The sequence below is a fragment of the Callorhinus ursinus genome, unplaced genomic scaffold, assembly GCF_003265705.2.
Source record: "Callorhinus ursinus isolate GAN/ISIS: 27379988/994484 unplaced genomic scaffold, GSC_fseal_2.0 scaffold55, whole genome shotgun sequence".
NCBI lineage: Eukaryota > Metazoa > Chordata > Mammalia > Carnivora > Otariidae > Callorhinus > Callorhinus ursinus.
In genome coordinates, this window is record NW_027397117.1 from 9,204,538 (window position 1) to 9,222,011 (window position 17,474).

At 38.4% G+C, this 17,474-nt stretch overlaps 1 protein-coding gene across 5 annotated transcripts in view; it reads right to left on the reverse strand.

The window, feature by feature from the left end:
• The window catches only part of LOC112817506 (small ribosomal subunit protein uS17m), a 98,479-nt gene that overhangs the window by 47,923 nt on the left and 33,082 nt on the right, over positions 1-17,474 (reverse strand). For 4 of the 5 annotated variants that reach the window (XM_073884314.1, XM_073884313.1, XM_025864639.2 and 1 more), the window contains 2 exons: positions 1,983-2,109; positions 1,555-1,647 (listed from right to left, as the gene is read on the reverse strand). In XM_073884314.1, the coding sequence (XP_073740415.1) occupies positions 1,555-1,647; positions 1,983-2,109 (220 nt within the window). Of the gene's footprint in view, positions 1-1,554; positions 1,648-1,982; positions 2,110-9,627; positions 9,831-17,474 lie in introns of all 5 variants that reach the window. The other variant, XM_073884312.1, reaches the window with a different exon arrangement.

Here is a 17,474-nt window from a genome sequence, read left to right on the forward strand (position 1 = left end):
GGAAGTTCTTTGCTGTAAGTGCCTATGCTGGCAATTCACGTGGGAAGGGAGTTTTTCATTTTCTTCCTTTAGTTTTCTACTTCCCAGGTTTCAAAGTGTGGAGATTCATAGAAATAACATCACCTACTGTTGTTGGGGAAAGTGTTAGGGGTTCCTGAAAAAATGTTTTATTAGCTTCTATCCATGGGATGCCAGCACTGGTCAGACCAAAATTTAGGTTCATTGAGGCTGAAAGAGGAACAGGTTTCCTACTCAAGATGACCTGGAGCACTAGAAGCAAGAAGGACAGCCAAGTCAAAGCCACCTTGAAAAAGAAGCTGAAGTTTGAATGACAGAAAACCAAGTCCAAATGGGAAAAACAGGTGCCAGAGCAAAGAATCAGGGTGGAAACTAAATAGAGATGGGGTAGCTTAGCCTGGCTTAATAAACTAGAGTATAAAATACCTAACTCAGTATCTGGCATACATTTAAAAGTCAACTACTTACTAATATAACCAGGCAGAACATTGTAGGTGGTATGCCAACAATAGGGAGCTAAGGTTTGGGGGTTTTTTTTGTTTTGTTTTTTGGTTAAGAACTCTCATATTTAATGGGTGCTTTAAAGAGAGTGTAACGTAAACAGATCCAGGTTTTGAAATACTTAATTAAAATGATAGCGTGACATTCATAAACAAAAATATAATCTAAAAATCTGGGAAGAGAATATGGGTGAAATATTGAGGCTAAAAATATAGAAATGGGAAAATACCATAGAAGGGTTACTTAAAAGCAATGTACTACAGAGCAGAGCAACAAGCCTGTAGGAATGCATGCCTTTAGAAGAATAAAAAGGGAGAGAAAGCAGTGAGGGGGCAGATAGAGATACTGGACACAGACTACAAGAGGCAAGAATTGTGTACATCACAAGCCAGAGTGGAAGAAAATTTCAAGAAAGTAAAGTCAACACAATCCAATGCAACAAGATTAGAGGAGACAATAACTGTTTCCTTTGTTTGTTTGTTTTAGCCACTGGATTTGAATGAAGGAAGTTAGTGGTAATCTCCAAGAGGACAATTTTAATAGTACAGATCGGATAGGGGTCATATCACAAAGGTAATCAAGAGAATTAAAATTGAGGCTATGCGTTTTAGACAAGTTTAAAGAGTTTGATAATAAAAGGAAAAAATGAAAAGTAGGTAAAAAATGGCAGAAGATCTTTGATATGGAAAAGAAAGATTTAAAGAATACTGAGAGGATGTATTAATAAAAAACAGAAAGTGCTATGTGGAGATTTGCAACATCAAGGTATTTATGAACGTTAAAATTAATACCTTCACACTAACTTTTGTGTTGTGTGAGTTTTTTAATAATAAGTATATATTATCTGTTTAATTAGAAAAAAATAAGAGGGCCATTTCCACTTTGGAACAAAGTCAAATATAAACTGAATTTTTAAAAAGGCCTCAGTATTCTTTAAATCCCAGAGGTAGAGACTTGGAGCACAGTCAATTGAATATTTCAGAAGCAATTGCTTCTCTTCACTGAGCAGCAAATACCCAAATGCTTGCTCCTCACCTGTGTGAGTATCCAGTGGGCTCTCTCTTTCCATCACCCACTGCTCCTCTTGCTCCAAATGAGAGATCACCTCTGGCTTATAAAGTTGATGCCCTATTCATGGAAAAAATGTATGTCATAGAAGTTTGTATGAGGAACAAAAATTTCGCTCAGAACTCATTTCCAACCTTTTTGGTCTTTAGGGCCTCTGGATTTGGAAAGGGGAAACTTCAGAGGCAGCAAAATAAGGCTAGCCATCTCAAACTCAATAAAGTCAAGACCTTTTACCTGAGGAGAAACAGCAGGAAACAAAGGTCCTCTGTCTCCAGCACTGATTAGCCTTCTGTCCTGGCCTGAACTACATTCACAAAAGATTTAGAAATTTTCACCACTTAAGGAAATAAACCCATTTAGAATAGTTTCTACTTTTACAGGGACAACATCCTTACCCAGTGCTACCAGATTCCTGTAGTTCTCCAGCATCACATCTCGGTAAAGGTTCTTCTGAGCAGGGTACAGCTGGTCCCACTCTTCTCTGGTGAAGTTCACTGCCACGTCCTGGAATGTCAGTGATTCCTGAAAATATTAAGTACATCCCTGCTTAGCCAGAAACCAGTTTTTACAGGGACCCATTGGGGAAGGGGCAAAGTGCAGCAGTGAAAAAGGTTAGAATGTCTGAGCCGTTGTGCTGTCTTCAGGGCTCTCTCTCAGTAATCTAGGTCAAAATTTTTGGAACAACAGTATCTATCATCTTTCAAGTCAGACATAAAAACATGCATGAAGTAATGCTTGCTTTTAAGGTTTTTACAGTTTGTTGCAAGGGAAAGACTCTCATCATCTAAACAATTAAAAAATATGGGAAATTTATGCTGTAAGATTTCAGAAATAAGAGATTTCAGAATTGATTGAAATACTGTAAGGAGGTGTCAAGTTGGTGGATTTTGTGTATCCTTAACAGATTTTTAAACTCTGGACAGAACTGGAGAGAGGATAATCCAGTGGGTTAAAAAAAAAAAAAAAGCAAAAAGGGCAAACAGTTGGTTCAGAGTAGGAGACACATGATGCATGTGGGGATCAGTAAAAGAGACTGCCTCATTACAGTTAGGAAATTCAAATAAAAAAGGGTCACCTCTAAATTTTCTCCACTGTCAATGTTTTTTTTTATTACGTTATGTTAATCAAATAACAACTATGTTATGTTAATACACCATTAGTTTTTGATGTAGTGTTCCATGATTCATTGTTTGTGTATAACACCCAGTGCTCCATGCAGTACATGCCCTCCTTAATACCCATTACCAGGCTAATGCATCCCCCCACCCCCCTCCCCTCTAGAACCCTCAGTTTGTTTCTCAGAGTCCACAGTCTCTCATGGTTTGTCTCCCCATCTGATTTCCCCCCCTTCATTCTTCCCTTCCTGCTATCTTCTTTTTTTTTTTTAAACATATAATGTTATTATATGTTTGTTTTTGTTTTACTTGTTTCAGAGGTACAGAGTAGTTCAGAGGTGATTCAACAGTCTTAAACAATTCACAGCGCTCACAATAGTACATACTCTCCCCAGTGTCTATCACCCAGCCACCCCATCCCTCCCAAACCCACCACTCCAGCAACCCTCAGTTTGTTTCCTGAGATTAAGAATTCCTCATATCAGTGAGGTCATATGATACATGTCTTTCTCTGATTGACTTATTTCGCTCAGCATAATACCCTCCAATTCCATCCACATCGTTGCAAATGGCAAGATATCATTCCTTTTGATGGCTGCATAATATTCCACTGTGTGTGTGTGTGTGTGTGTGTGTGTGTGTGTGTGTGTCCATATATCACATTTTCTTTATACATATATCTGTCGATGGACATCTTGGCTCTTTCCATAGTTTGGCTATAATGGAAGTTGCTGCTATAAACATCAGGGTCCATGTACCCCTTCAGATCCCTACATTTGTATCTTTGGGGTTAATACCCAGTAGTGCAATTCCTGGATCGTAGGGTAGTTCTATTTTCAACTTTTTGAGGAACCTCCATACTGTTTACCAGAGTGGCTGCACCAGCTTGCATTCCCACCAACAGGTCGGAGGGTCCCCCTTTCTCCACATCCCCACCAACATCTGTCATTTTCTGACTTGTTAATTTTAGCCATTCTGACGGGTGTGAGGTGGTATCTCATGGAGGTTTTGATTTGGATTTCCCTGATGCTGAGCGATGTTGAGCACATTTTCATGTGTCCATTGGCCATTTGGATGTCTTCTTTGGAAAAATGTCTGTTCATGTCTTCTGCCCATTTTTTGATTGGATCATTTGTTCTTTGGGTGTTGAGTTTAAGAAGTTCTTTATAGATTTTGGATACTAGCCCTTTATCTGATATGTCATTTGCAAATATTTTCTCCCATTATGTTGGTTGTCTTTTGGTTTTGTTGACTGTTTCTTTTGCTGTGCAAAAGCTTTTTATCTTGATGAAATCCCAATAGGTCATTTTTGCCCTTGCTTCCCTTGCCTTTGGCGACGTTTCTAGAAAGAAGTTGCTGTGGCTGAGGTCGAAGAGGTTGTGCCTGTGTTCTCCTTTAGGATTTTGATGGACTTCTGTCTCATATTTAGGTCTTTCAACCATTTTGAGTCTATTTTTGTGTGTGGTGTAAGGAAATGGTCCAGTTTCCTTCTTCTGCATGTGGCTGTCCAATTTTCCCAACACCATTTGTTGAAGAGATTGTGTTTTTTCCACTGGACATTTTTTCCTGCTTTGTTGAAGATTAGTTGACCATAGAGTTGAGGGTCCATTTCTGGGCTCTCTATTCTGTTCCACTGATCTATGTGTCTGTTTTTGTGCCAGTACCATACTGTCTTGATGATGACAGCTTTGTAATAGAGCTTGAAGTCCGGAACTGTGATGCCACCAGCTTTGCTGTTCTTTTTCAACATTCCTCTGGCTATTCAGGGTCTTTTCTGGTTCCATACAAATTTTAGGATTACTTGCTCCATTTCTTTGAAAAAACTTGATGGGATTTTGATAGGGATTGCACTGAATGGGTAGATTGCTCTACGTAGCATTGACATCTTCACAATATTTGTTCCTCCAATCCATGAGCATGGAACATTTTTCCAATTCTTTGTGTCTTCCTCAATTTCTATCATGAGTATTTTATAGTTTTCTGAGTACAGATTCTTTGCCTCTTTGGTTAGATTTATTCCTAGGTATCTTATGGTTTTGGGTGCAATTGTAAATGGGATCGACTCCTTAATTTCTCTCTCTTCTGTCTTGTTGGTGTATAGGAATGCCACTGATTTCTGTGCATTGATTTTATATCCTGCCACTTTACTGAATTCCTGTATGAGTTCTAGCAGTTCTGGGGTGGAGTCTTTTGGGTTTTCCACATAAAGTATCATATCATCTGCAAAGAGTGAGAGTTTGACTTCTTCTTTGCCGATTTGGATGCCTTTGATTTCTTTTTGTTGTCTGATTGCTGTGGCTAGGAATTCTAATACTATGTTGAATAGCAGTGGTGAGAGTGGACATCCCTGCCGTGTTCCTGACCTTAGGGGGAAAGCTCTCAGTTTTTCCCCATTGAGAATGATATTCGCTGTGGGTTTTTCATAGATGGCTTTTATGATATTGAGGTAGGTACCCTCTATCCCTATACTCTGAAGAGTTTTGATCAAGAAAGGATGCTGTACTTTGTCAAATGCTTTTTCTGCATCTATTGAGAGGATTGTATGGTTCTTGTTCTTTCTTTTATTAATGTATTGTATCACATTGATTGATTTGAGGATGTTGAAACAACTTGCAGCCCAGGGATAAATCCCAATTGGTGGTGATGAATAATCCTTTTAATGTACTGTTGGATCCTATTGGCTAGTATTTTGGTAAGAATTTTTGCATCCATGTTCATCAAGGATATTGGTCTGTAATTCTCCTTTCTGATAGGGTCTTTGTCTGGTTTTAGGATCAAGGTAATGGTGGCCTCATAAAATGAGTTTGGAAGTTTTCCTTCCATTTCTATTTTTTGGAACAGTTTCAGAAGAATAGGTATTAATTCTTCTTTAAATGTTTGGTAGAATTCCCCTGGGAAGCCATTTGGCCCTGGGCTTTTGTTTGTTGGGAGATTTTTGATGAATGCTTCAATATCCTTCGTGGTTATAGGTCTGTTCGGGTTTTCGATTTCTTCCTGGTTCAGTTTTGGCAGTCAGTACATCTCTAGGAATGCATCCATTTCTTCCAGATTATCTATTTTGCTGGCATATAGTTGCTCATAATATGTTCTTATAATTGTTTGTATTTCTTTGGTGTTGGTTGTGATCTCTCCTTTTTCATTCATGATTTTATTTATGTGGGTCATTTCTCTTTTCTTTTTGATAAGTCTGGCCAGGGGTTTAACAATCAGTTGTTAATTCTTTCAAAGAACAAGGTTCTAGTTTTGTTGATCTGATCTACTGTGTTTCTGGTTTCTAGTTCATTGATCTCTGCTCTGATCTTTATTATTTCTCTTCTGCTGGGTTTAGGCTTTATTTGCTGTTCTCTCTCCAGCTCCTTTAGGCGTAGGGTTAGGTTGTGTATTTGAGACCTTTCTTGTTTCTTGAGAAGGGCTTGTATTGCTATATACTTTCCTTTCAGGACAGCCTTTGTTGTATCCCAAAGATTTTGAACAGTTGTGTTTTCATTTTCATTTGTTTCCATGAATTTTTAAATTTTTTAAAAAATTTCCTGGTTGACCCATTCATTCTTTAGTAGGATGCTCTTTAGCCTCCATGTATTTGAGTTCTTTCCGACATTCCTCTTGTGATTGAGTTCTAGTTTCAAAGCATTGTCGTCTGAAAATATGCAGGGAATGAACTCAATCTTTTGGTACCGGTTGAGACCTGATTTGTGACCTAGGATGTGATCTATTCTGGAGAATGTTGCATGGGCACTAGAGAAGAATGTGTATTCTGTTGCTTTGGGATGGAATGTTCTGAATATATCTGTCAAGTCCATTTGGCCCAGTGTGTCATTTAAAGTCTTTATTTCCTTATTGATCTTTTGCTTAGATGATCTGTCCATTTCAGTGAGGGGGGTGTTAAAGTCCCCCACTATTATTGTATTGTTGTCAATGTGTTTCTTCGCTTTTGTTATTAATTGGCTTATATAATTGGCTGCTCCCATGTTAGGGGCATAGATATGTACAATTGTTAGATCTTCTTGTTGGATAGACCCTTTAAGTATGATATAGTGTCCTTCCTCATCTCTTATTATAGTCTTTGGTTTAAAATCTAATTTGTCTGATATAAGGATTGCCACCCCAGGTTTCTTTTGGTGTCCATTAGCATGGTAAATGGATTTCCACCCCCTCACTTTCAATCTGGGGGTGTCTTTGGGTCTAAAATGAGTCTCTTGCAGATAGCATATCTATGGGTCTTGTTTTTTAATCCAATCTGATAGCCTGTGTCTTTTGATTGGGCCATTTAGCCCATTTACATTCAGGGTAACTATTGAAAGATATGAATTTAGTGCCATTGTATTGCCTGTAAGGTGAGTGTTACTGTACATTGTCTGTGTTCCTTTTTGGTCTATGTTACTTTTAGGCTCTCTCTTTGCCTAGAGGATCCCTTTCAATATTTCTTGTAGGGCTGGTTTCGTGTTTGCAAATTCCTTTAGTTTTTGTTTGTCCTCAAAGCTTTTTATCTCTCCTATTTTCAATGACAGCCTAGCTGGATATAGTATTCTTGGCTGCATATTTTTCTCATTTAGTGCTCTGAAGATATCATGCCAGTCCTTTCTGGCCTGCCAGGTCTCTGTGGATAGGTCTGTTGCCAATATAATGTTTCTACCATTGTAGGTTACATATCTCTTGTCCCGAGCTGCTTTCAGGATTTTCTCTTTGTCTCTGAGACTCATAAGTTTTACTATTAGATATCAGGGTATTGACCTATTTTTATTGATTTTGAGGGGGGTTCTCTGTACCTCCTGGATTTTGATGCCTGTTTCCTTCCCCAAATTCAGGAAGTTCTCTACTATAATTTGCTCCAATATACCTTCTGCCCCTCTGTCTCTTCTTCTTCTGGATCCCAATTATTCTAATATTGTTTGGTCTAATGGTATCACTTATCTCTTGAATTCTGCCCTTGTGATCCAGTAGTTGTTTATCTCTTTTTCTCAGCTTCTTTATTTTCCATCATTTGGTCTTCTATATCACTAATTCTCTCTTCTGCCTCATTTATCCTAGCAGTTAGAGCCTCCATTTTTTATTACACCTCATTAATAGCCTTTTTGATTGATTTCGACTTGGTTAGATTTTAGTTTTTTTATTTCCCCAGAAAGGGTTTTTCTAATATCTCCCATGCTTTTCTGAAGCCCAGCTAGTATCTTTAAAATCATCATTCTGAACTCTCGTTCCGATATCTTACTAATGTCCGTATTGATTAGGTCCCTGGCAGTCAGTACTGCCTCTTGTTCTTTTTTTTTTTTGAGGTGATTTTTTCCATCTTGTCATTTTGTCCAGAGGACAATAGATGAATGAGAGAACAAAATGCTAACAGGGTAACAACGTCCCCAGAAAAAATATATACTAAACAAATCAGTAGAGACCTGAAACTGGGGGAAAAGAAAGGGAAAGAAAGAAAAAATAAAAAAGAAAAAGATAAAGACAAACAAACCAAAAACCAAAAAGAAAACAGAATATGATCAAATATGATCAGGCTGATGCATAGATCAGTGCCACACTAGATTTGGGCATATTTTGGTCCATTAGAGAAAGTGCCTCCCGAAATTTTAAAAGAACGAAAACATATATGTACAAAATATAAGGGTTAATACGATGAAGGGATGGAATATGACTGTAAAGATGAAAATTATACAAGATCTTATAAAAGGAATTGATAAGATAAGAAGTTGGTTGAAAAAAGAAAGAAGAGGATTTACAAAAAAGGCGGGGAGAGAATGTGATCAGGCCAGAGACTACGACAAAGCCATCACTAGAGATTTAGAGTATATTTTGGTCTATTAGAAGAAACTATATCCCAAAATTTTAAAGAGAGATCTTATATATATATGCCAAAAATAAGGTTAACTACTATGAAGGGATAGAATAGACTCTAAAAATGAAAAATAAAAAAGATTTTTAAAAAAGGTTTCAATAAGATGTTGGTTGAAAAAGGGAAAAAGAAAAATTAAAAAAAAAGAAAAAGAAAGTTAAAAAAAATAACTTCGAAAGACTAAAGAATCATGGGAAAAAAGCCATGAATTCTATGTGCTGTATTCCCCTAGCGCTGGAGTTCTGCCGTTCTCATTAATTGGTAAATCTGGTCTTGGCTGGCTGTTCGTGCTGATCTTCTGGGGGAGGGGCCTGTTGCTGTGGTTCCCAATTGTCTTTGCCGGAGGCGGAATTGCCCCGCCCTTGTCGGTCTGGGCTAAGTCATCTGCTCGGGTTTGCTCTCAGGAGCTTTTGTTCCCTGCAAGCTCTCAGTACAGCTTTGGAGAACAAGAGGGAAAATGGCGGCCTCCCAATCTCCGCCCTGGAGGAGCTGAGAACTCGGGGCCCCGCTCCTCAGTGCGCCCCCAGAGAAAAGCAGTCACTCTCGTCTCCCCGGTCTCCGGCCGCACTCCGTGCTCACCCGGCCTGTGACCGAGCGTTTCTATCTCTGGCCCCCGACCCCGTGTGGAGTCTCCAAACCCAGAAGATCCCTGCGGTGCGCTCCCGTGCCGCTCCTCCTGGGGGAGGAAGGGGAGTCTCCCCGGATCTGCCGCTTGTTGGGTCCCTGCTGGAGGAGCAGTGGCCCAACTGGGCCACGGATCACAGTTTATGGCAACCCCGAGCTGAGAGCCTGCGCCTCCGCTCCATCTCTGCAGCTGGCTTTCCCGCTCCGATACCTGGGAGCTCTGCCGCACTCAGGCACCCCCGGTCTTTCTGTGACCCCAAGGGTCCTGAGACCACACTGTCCCATGAGGGTTCCACCCCCTGCTTAGCTACTGCAGCGACGTCCCTCCGCGGAGCCGACTTCTAAAAGTTCTGATTTTGTGCTTCACGGGCTCTATCACTTGCCAGAAGCGGCCCACGGAGGCCCCCTCCCCCGCCGTCTATCCTCCTGAATATCACCTCGGATTCACTTCTCCACGTGTCCTACCTTCCAGAAAGTGGTCGCTTTTCTGTTCAGAGAGTTGCTGCTATTCCTTTCTTCGGTCTCCTGTTGAGTTCGTAGGTGTTCAGAATGGTTTGATCCCTATTCAGCGAATTCCTGGGACCAGAGGTAATTTAGGTCTCCTACTCCTCCGCCATCTTGCTCTGTCCTGTCCTCCACTGTCAATGCTTTTTAATAATCCTTTTGCTCTAAGATACACACACATATAAACACAGGCACATAGAACCAATATATACCTCCCCCTCTTCCCTTACTACCTAATCCCTCCAAAATACCACCCATTTCATGGGTGTAATACTCTTTAGAATGAGTGTAGTGTTACAAATACGTGCTTTCCCCCATATGTTAACAGTCAATATTTAAGTATAGTACTAGCATTTTACTTAAATTAATTTTCATGCTTTGATAACATATCTTCCTAAAATATATTTCAATTAAGTGACATAGGCAATTTAGAGAGGAATCACCAAGGCTGGAAGAAATTAAATAATTTATCCAAGAACATACAGCTAATAAATAGCAGGAACTGGATTTCGTCTTTGATCTTATTCTAAAGCCTATGCTCTTACCATCATACCACAAAGATGTCTTTTCTGCATTTATGAATATTTTCCCTCTGTTCCTTTTATTTCTAATTTCCATTCTACTTTCCCCATGCTTCTTAAGGGTAGCACCAGGGTGAGGAAAACAAGGAATTAATAGTCTACATTCTTTAATATCTGCATTTGTAGTTCCTTTTTTGGCTATTTTAATTAGTACTTTCCTTCTATATCTTTTTTTTTTAAAGATTTTATTTATTTATTTGACACAGAGAGAGAGAGAGAGATCACAAGAAGGCAGACAGGCAGGCAGAGGGAGAGAGAGAAGCAGGCTCCCTGCTGAGCATGGAGCCCAATGTGGGGCTTGATCCCAGGACACTGGGATCATGACCTGAGCCAAAGGCAGACACTCAACTGACTGAGCCACCCAGGAGCCCCTCCTTCTATATATTCTAATGATGATCTTCCACTTGGGTTGCCAGTTTCTTCTCTTTTTTTTTTTCTTTTAAAAAATATCCTTATTTGAATTATATTTTTAATTAGAATATTAATTTATATTAATATAAAAACATACAAAAAAGTACTTATTGAAAAAAAAAAAAGCTCTCTCCCAGGCTTCTTTCCTCTCCATCCAGCTCTTACTCCTAATCACTATTCATAGTTTTTAGTGTATTTCCCCAGAATTCTTTATGCAAACATGAATATGGATTCTCATTTCCTCCCACTTTTATTTTTTTACTTCAAAGGTAATGTATTGTATACATTGTTTTTTAACTTAATAATTTAATGCTGGAAATCTTTCCACTTCAGACATATTAGGATATGGCTTCATTATTGTTTTTAAACTAAAAATATTCTGACATAATTTCAGACTCAAAGAAAAGTTGCAAGAATAAAAAAAATTCCTCCCTCTTCCCTCCCTTTTTCTTTCTATAATTTTTCTAGACTGTTTAAAAGTAAGTTGCAGATATCATGTCCCTTTGCCTCTAAAAAATTCAGTGTTTATTCTCTAAAAACAAGGAATTCTTTTTTTTTCATTTGATAGTTGCTTTATTGCAGTAGTCCGAAACCGAACCCATCATATCTCCAAGGTATGCCTATATTTTAAAAACAAGGAATTCTCTTACGTAACAATAGCACAGTGATCAAAATCAGGAAATTAACATTGATACAGTACTGTTGTCTAAACCATATACTTATTCAGATTCCACTAAATGTCCTTTATAACAAAAGAAAATTCAAGACCATGCACTGCATTTGTTTTCTATCTTTTGTCTCCTTTAATCTGTAACAGTTACTGAGCCTTTCTTTACATTTTATAACAGATATTTGGAAAAGGACAGGCTTGTTATTTTGAGAATAAACCTCAGTTTGGGCTTCTCTAATGTCTCCTCATGAGTAGATTCACACCACACACTTTCGGCAGGGATAGCACAGAAAGGATACTCGATTCTTCTCAGTGAATCATCAAGAGGCACATTATTGACTAGTTCCATTCCTGACAACGTTAACTTTGGTAATGTCGTTAAAGTGGTTATCTACCAGTAATATCCGCTGCAAAATTACTATTTCATCCTGTAATTAATAAGTATCTTGTGGGGGAGATACTTTGAGACTGTGTAAATATTTAGTTCTTCCTCAAACTTTTATCCAGTAGTTTTAGCACTGATACTTCTTGCCTGAATCAATTATAATTATGATATTTGCTAAATGGTGCTTTTCTAAATCTATCATTCTTTGTATAAGTTGGCTTTCTACTGTGATGAAGAGGCTTCCCTTCTTATTCATTAATTAATTTATATTGGGTGGACTTATTCACTTATTATATTCAATGAGTTATAATCATTTGTTATCACTACTTATTTTAATGCTCAGATTGTCCTAGATTAAGCCAGTAGGAGCCCTTCAAACTGGCTTCCACGTCTTTTTGACATATCCCTATCATTTTTTGAGCATTTTACTTTTGGGTACAGAAAAACATTCTTTCAAGGTACATTTTGTGCTTTTTTGCCTCACAGCTGGAATTAGCCATTTCTCCAAGGATCCCTGGTTCATTCTAATGGTCAAATACTGAATGGCTCTGCTTCTAACTAGAGGATCTGCAGGGTTGCAGTGTCTCATGCTCTGTTCTGTTGGTCAAATACTGAGTGTTATGTCTAGTTCCTTTTAATGGAGAATGGCATTTAAAAACTAAGTTATGGGTACTAGGTATGTTCAATGCTATTGGGATATTATTGCTCCTAGGCCCCTCAGTGGTTGTATCTGGGAAATAGAGATATGTATGTAATGACGTATGTATACATGAACACACACACACGTCACCACAATCATTTCTACACATAGCTATATGTATTAAGACCCATGAGTTCACACTGATACCTCTAATTCTAATCCAACGTGGCAGAGTTCACTCTATCCTTTTCTCTTTTCATGCCAACTCATGCCTCTGCACAAAAGAAGCCTACCAGTTCAGTGTTCACAGTTGCTTTGCTTTTAGCCTCTGGGGTAAGAGTCCCAACTATTTAGGCTTAAAGGTTAACAACTCCTTTTCCTGTTTCCTTCAGTGTGGCCATGTCGGTAATTTGAAATACAGTTTGGTTCATTTGTTTTTGCTTGCATTCAATTTTAGGCCCTCCTCCCATTCTCCCTCCTTTTCCTCAACAACCAACAACCCCCCCCAACCTTTTCATCTATCTTTTTTTTCACCCCTTCTCATTCAAGCCCTGTTGGCAACCAATCTCAGACTGAATTTCAACCTTCTGGTGTTCCTTTTTGCTCAAATGAGCAAATACATGTGAATATATATATATGTTTTTATTTCTTCTTACGCAAAAAATAGTGTACTATACTTTTGCATTTTCGCTTTTTTCACTGAATAGTTACACATCTATTAAACATTTTAGCTGTTTTCTACTCTTGCTATTATAAATAATGTTACAATGAATTATCTTGTATGTATATTATTTTGCAACTGTGAACAAGTCTATCTGAAGAATCAATTTCCCAAAGATATCTAGTAAAAGAATATATGAATCTGGAATTCTGATATATATTGTCAAACTGATCTCTATTTATAAGGGTTCTATTAATTTACATCTTATAACAATCTATTGTTATAGGATCTAAACTACCCCAAAATTTAGTAGCTCAAAACAACAACCACCATTTATTTTGCTCACAAAATCCAGAACACAGGCAGGACTCAGTGGGGCTAGCTTATCTTTGTCCCATTTGGTTTCAGCTGGGGTGGCTTAACTTTGGGCCATAAGACTCAATTTTAAGATGGCTTGCTCATAAGGCTGACAAGTTGGTGCTGGCTGTCAGATGGGTGCACAGTCAGGGGCCTCAGTCTCTTTTTTATGGGCCTTTGAACAGCCTGCTTTGGCTTCTTCATGACATGGTAGTTGGATCCTGAGTATCAAATTCACAAGAGAATCACCTTTTATGATCCACCCTCAGTGGTCACATCACTTACTTCTCCTATAGTCACAAGCCTGCCCAGATCCAAGGGGGAGACAGTCCCTCACCTCTTGATGAAGTTTTTAAGTTACATTATAAGAGGCGCCTGTGGGATGGGAGAAATTATGCCATTTTTGGAAAATACTCTCTGCCACAGTCTACCTTCCAGAATATAAAAACTGAGGGGTGCCTGGGTGGCTCAGTCAGTTACTCTTGGTCTCAGCTCAGTTGTTGATCTCGGGGTTGTGAGTTCAAGCCCTGCACTGGGCTCCACTCTGGATATGAGCTTACTTAAAAAAAAAAATTCACATCCTTCCCACATACAAAAAGCACCCATCTTCTTCCCCAAGACCCCCTAGTTTCATTCCATATCCTGGCTTGAAGTCCAGGATTTTGTCATCTAAATTAGATCCACATACAGATCAGGATCTTAGAGTGTAGATCCTCAGGTATGGTTCCTTGAATGCTTTCTCTCTATATCATGACCTGTTAACTAAAGAAGTAGTTATTTGGCCCCATCCTCAAATCCCCCCTCCCCCCATTTACAATGGTGGGAAAGGCACAGAAATGACCACTGGAGACACCCCCACTCAAGGAAACAGCAGTTCATCGAAATTCTAAAATGCAGCTAAGCTGTGCACATGTTGAGAGGTGTGAATGAGAAAGTTTTATTTCCAAACCCAGTAACTCCTAGTTTCTTTATATTTAACAGTTCTTTTTTTAGATTATGCTTTTTCTTTTACATTTTGCTTTAGGTATCTGGAACCCTAAAACAGTTGGGGCTTTCAATTTTCTACTTGATAATCACCTTAGATAGATCATTGAGCTCGGAAGTATATTTTCTATTTTCCTTGTTATAAAGGTGATAATGTTGCTCAATATTTCTTCTTTGAAGGTCTCCTTTCCCCCAGCTCAGAACAACACTTTCTTTACTAGCTTTTAAGCTCTGACAAAGGTCCTTTAGGCTTCCACTAACTCTCCTTGAAGCCCTTTATGATTTCACCGTCTTTTCCTTTCTATCCTCTGTCCATTGCTCAATTAACTCTGTTAAAAAGCCAATGCCATATGTTCTAGGTCTCTGTTTTGACAGTACCCCACTTCCAGGTACCAAAATCTGTAACAGATAGATAATTTATCTATCAGTGGGGTGTGTAATAAACCACCCTAACATGTAGGGGATTAAAACAGCAATTATCATTTGTTTTGCTTACAAATCTGCAATTTGGGCAAGACTCAGCTGTGAACATTAGTTCCTCTCCAGGTGGGCTTCTTCATGGGCTGCCTGGCTTTCTTTAGACAAGGTAACTGGACTTAGAGCAAGCATCTGAGGAGGATGAGGTGAAAGTCTTACTGCTTTTTGACTTGCCTTGGAAGTCATATAGCTTCACTTCCACTGGTCACAGGCTTGCCCAGATTCAATGAGGGAATATAGACCTAAATATCTCTTGATGCAATGTGTATCAAAGTCACATTGTAAAGAAAGTGTTTCCGATGGGAAATGGTGTTTTGGCCATTTTTCTGAAAATGCAACTTGTCACACACTCATACCAGCAGTATAAGAGAGTGCCTGTTTGCCCCAAAAGCTTTGTGAAGAGACTATGTTACCAAGCTTGTGGATTAGTGATAAAATATCAAGCTTTCTTTAGTTTTAATTTAAATTTCTTCTTGTTATGAGTATAGATGAACATATTGTGTTTGAGATCTGAATTTTCTTTTCTGTGAATTGTCTTTTTATGTTGTCAACTTTTTAATTGGACTCCTTTCCTCATTGATTTAGAGGAGTGTTTTGTATATTTCAAAGATTAGCCCACAGTTATTTTGAGTGGCAAAATATTTTTCTTCATTTGACAATGTCTTTTTACTTTGCTTATAGTTTCTTTTGTCATGCAGATTTTTTGGATATTTTTAAGGAGTTGAACCCATCAATCTTTTCTTTTATGGCTTCTGGATTCCCAGTAATTATAAAGTCTTTCCTCAGTGAAAGTTATAAAGAAATTCTCCCATTTCTTATTGAAGTATAATTGAGGTAGATTATGTTAGTTTCAGGTGTACAACATAATGATTCCACATTTGTATACATTGAAAAATGATAACCATATTGTCTATTACCATCTGTCACCATACAAAGTGACCACACTTTTTCTCTGATGAAAACTTTTAAGATTTACTTTCTTAGCAACTTTCAAATCTGCAATACAATATTATTGATTATAGTCCCCCTTCTATACATTACATCCCCATGTTTTGATTTAATTAATTAATTTGCTGTTTCTTTTATTTAAATTTTAGGTAGTTAACATACAGTGCAATACTGGTTTCTGGAATAGAATTCAGTGATTCATCACTTTACATACATTACTAGTGCTCATCATAAAGTGTCCTCCTTAATACCTGTCTCCCACTTAGCCCATCTTCCACCGACCTCCCCCCATCAACCCTAGTTTGTTCTCTACCCTAAGAGTCTCTTATGGCTTGTTTCCCTCTCTTTTTCTTTCCCCCTTTCCCATATGTTCATCTGTTTCCTTTCTTGAATGCCACATATGAGTGAGATCATATAGTATTTGTCTTTCTCTGACTGACTTATTTCACTTAGCATAATATACTCTAGCTCCATCCACATCATTGCAAGTGCTAAGATTTCATTCTTTTTTTTTTTAAGATTTTATTTATTTATTAGAGAGAGAGTGAGCACAAGCAGAGGGAGTGGCTGGCAGAGGGAGAAGCAGGCTCACGGCTGGGCAAGGCTGATGTGGGACTTGATCCCAGGACACTGGGATCATGACCTGAGCTGAAGGCAGACACTTAACTGAGCCACACAGGCATCCCAAGATTTCATTCTTTTTGATGGTTGAGTCATATTCCATTATATATATATATACACCACATCTTCTTAATTCATTCATCAGTGGATATTGGGGGGTCTCACCATAGTTTGGCTATTGTTGATAATGCTGCTATAAACATTGGGGTGCATGTGTCCCTCCAAATCTGTATTTTTGTATCCTTTGGGTAAATACCTAGTAGTGCAATTGCTGGAGTGTAGGGTAGTTCTATTTTTAACATTTTGAGGAACCTCCATACTGTTATCCAGAGTGGCTGCACTAGTTTACTGACCAACAGTACCAAGAGGGTTCCCCTTTCTCCCCATTCTCACCAGCATCTGTTGTTTCCTGGGTTGTTAATCTTACCCATCCTGACAGGTGTGAGGTGGTATCTCATAATGGTTTTGATTTGTATTTCCCTGATGAGGAGTGATGTTGAGCATATTTTCATGTGTGTTAGCCATCGGGATGTCTTTTTTGGAAAAGTGTCTATTCGTATCTTCTGCCCGTTTCTTAACTGGGTTATTTGTTTTGTTTGGGTGTTGAGTTTAAGTTCTTTATAGATTTTGGATACTAACCCTTTACCAGATATGTCGTTTGCAAATACCTTCTCCCATTCTGTAGGGTGTCTTTTAGTTTTGTTTCCTTCACTGTGTAGAAGCTTTTTATCTTGATGAAGTCTCAATAGCCCTTTTTTTTTTTTTTTTTTTTTGCGTTTCCCTTTCCTTGTAGTGATGTCGAGTAAGAAGTTGCTATAGCTGAGGTCAAAGAAGTTGCTGCCTGTGTTCTCCTCTAGGATTTTGATGGTTTCCTGTAACACATTTAGGTCTTTCATCCATTTTGAATTTATTTTAGTGTATGGTATAAGAAGGTGTTTTGGTTTCATTCTTCTGCATGTGGCTGTCCAGTTTTCCTAACACCATTTGTTGAAGAAACTGTCTTTTTTCCATTGGATATTCTTTCTTGTTTTGTCAAAGATTAGCTGGCCATACAGTTGCGGGTCCACTTCTGG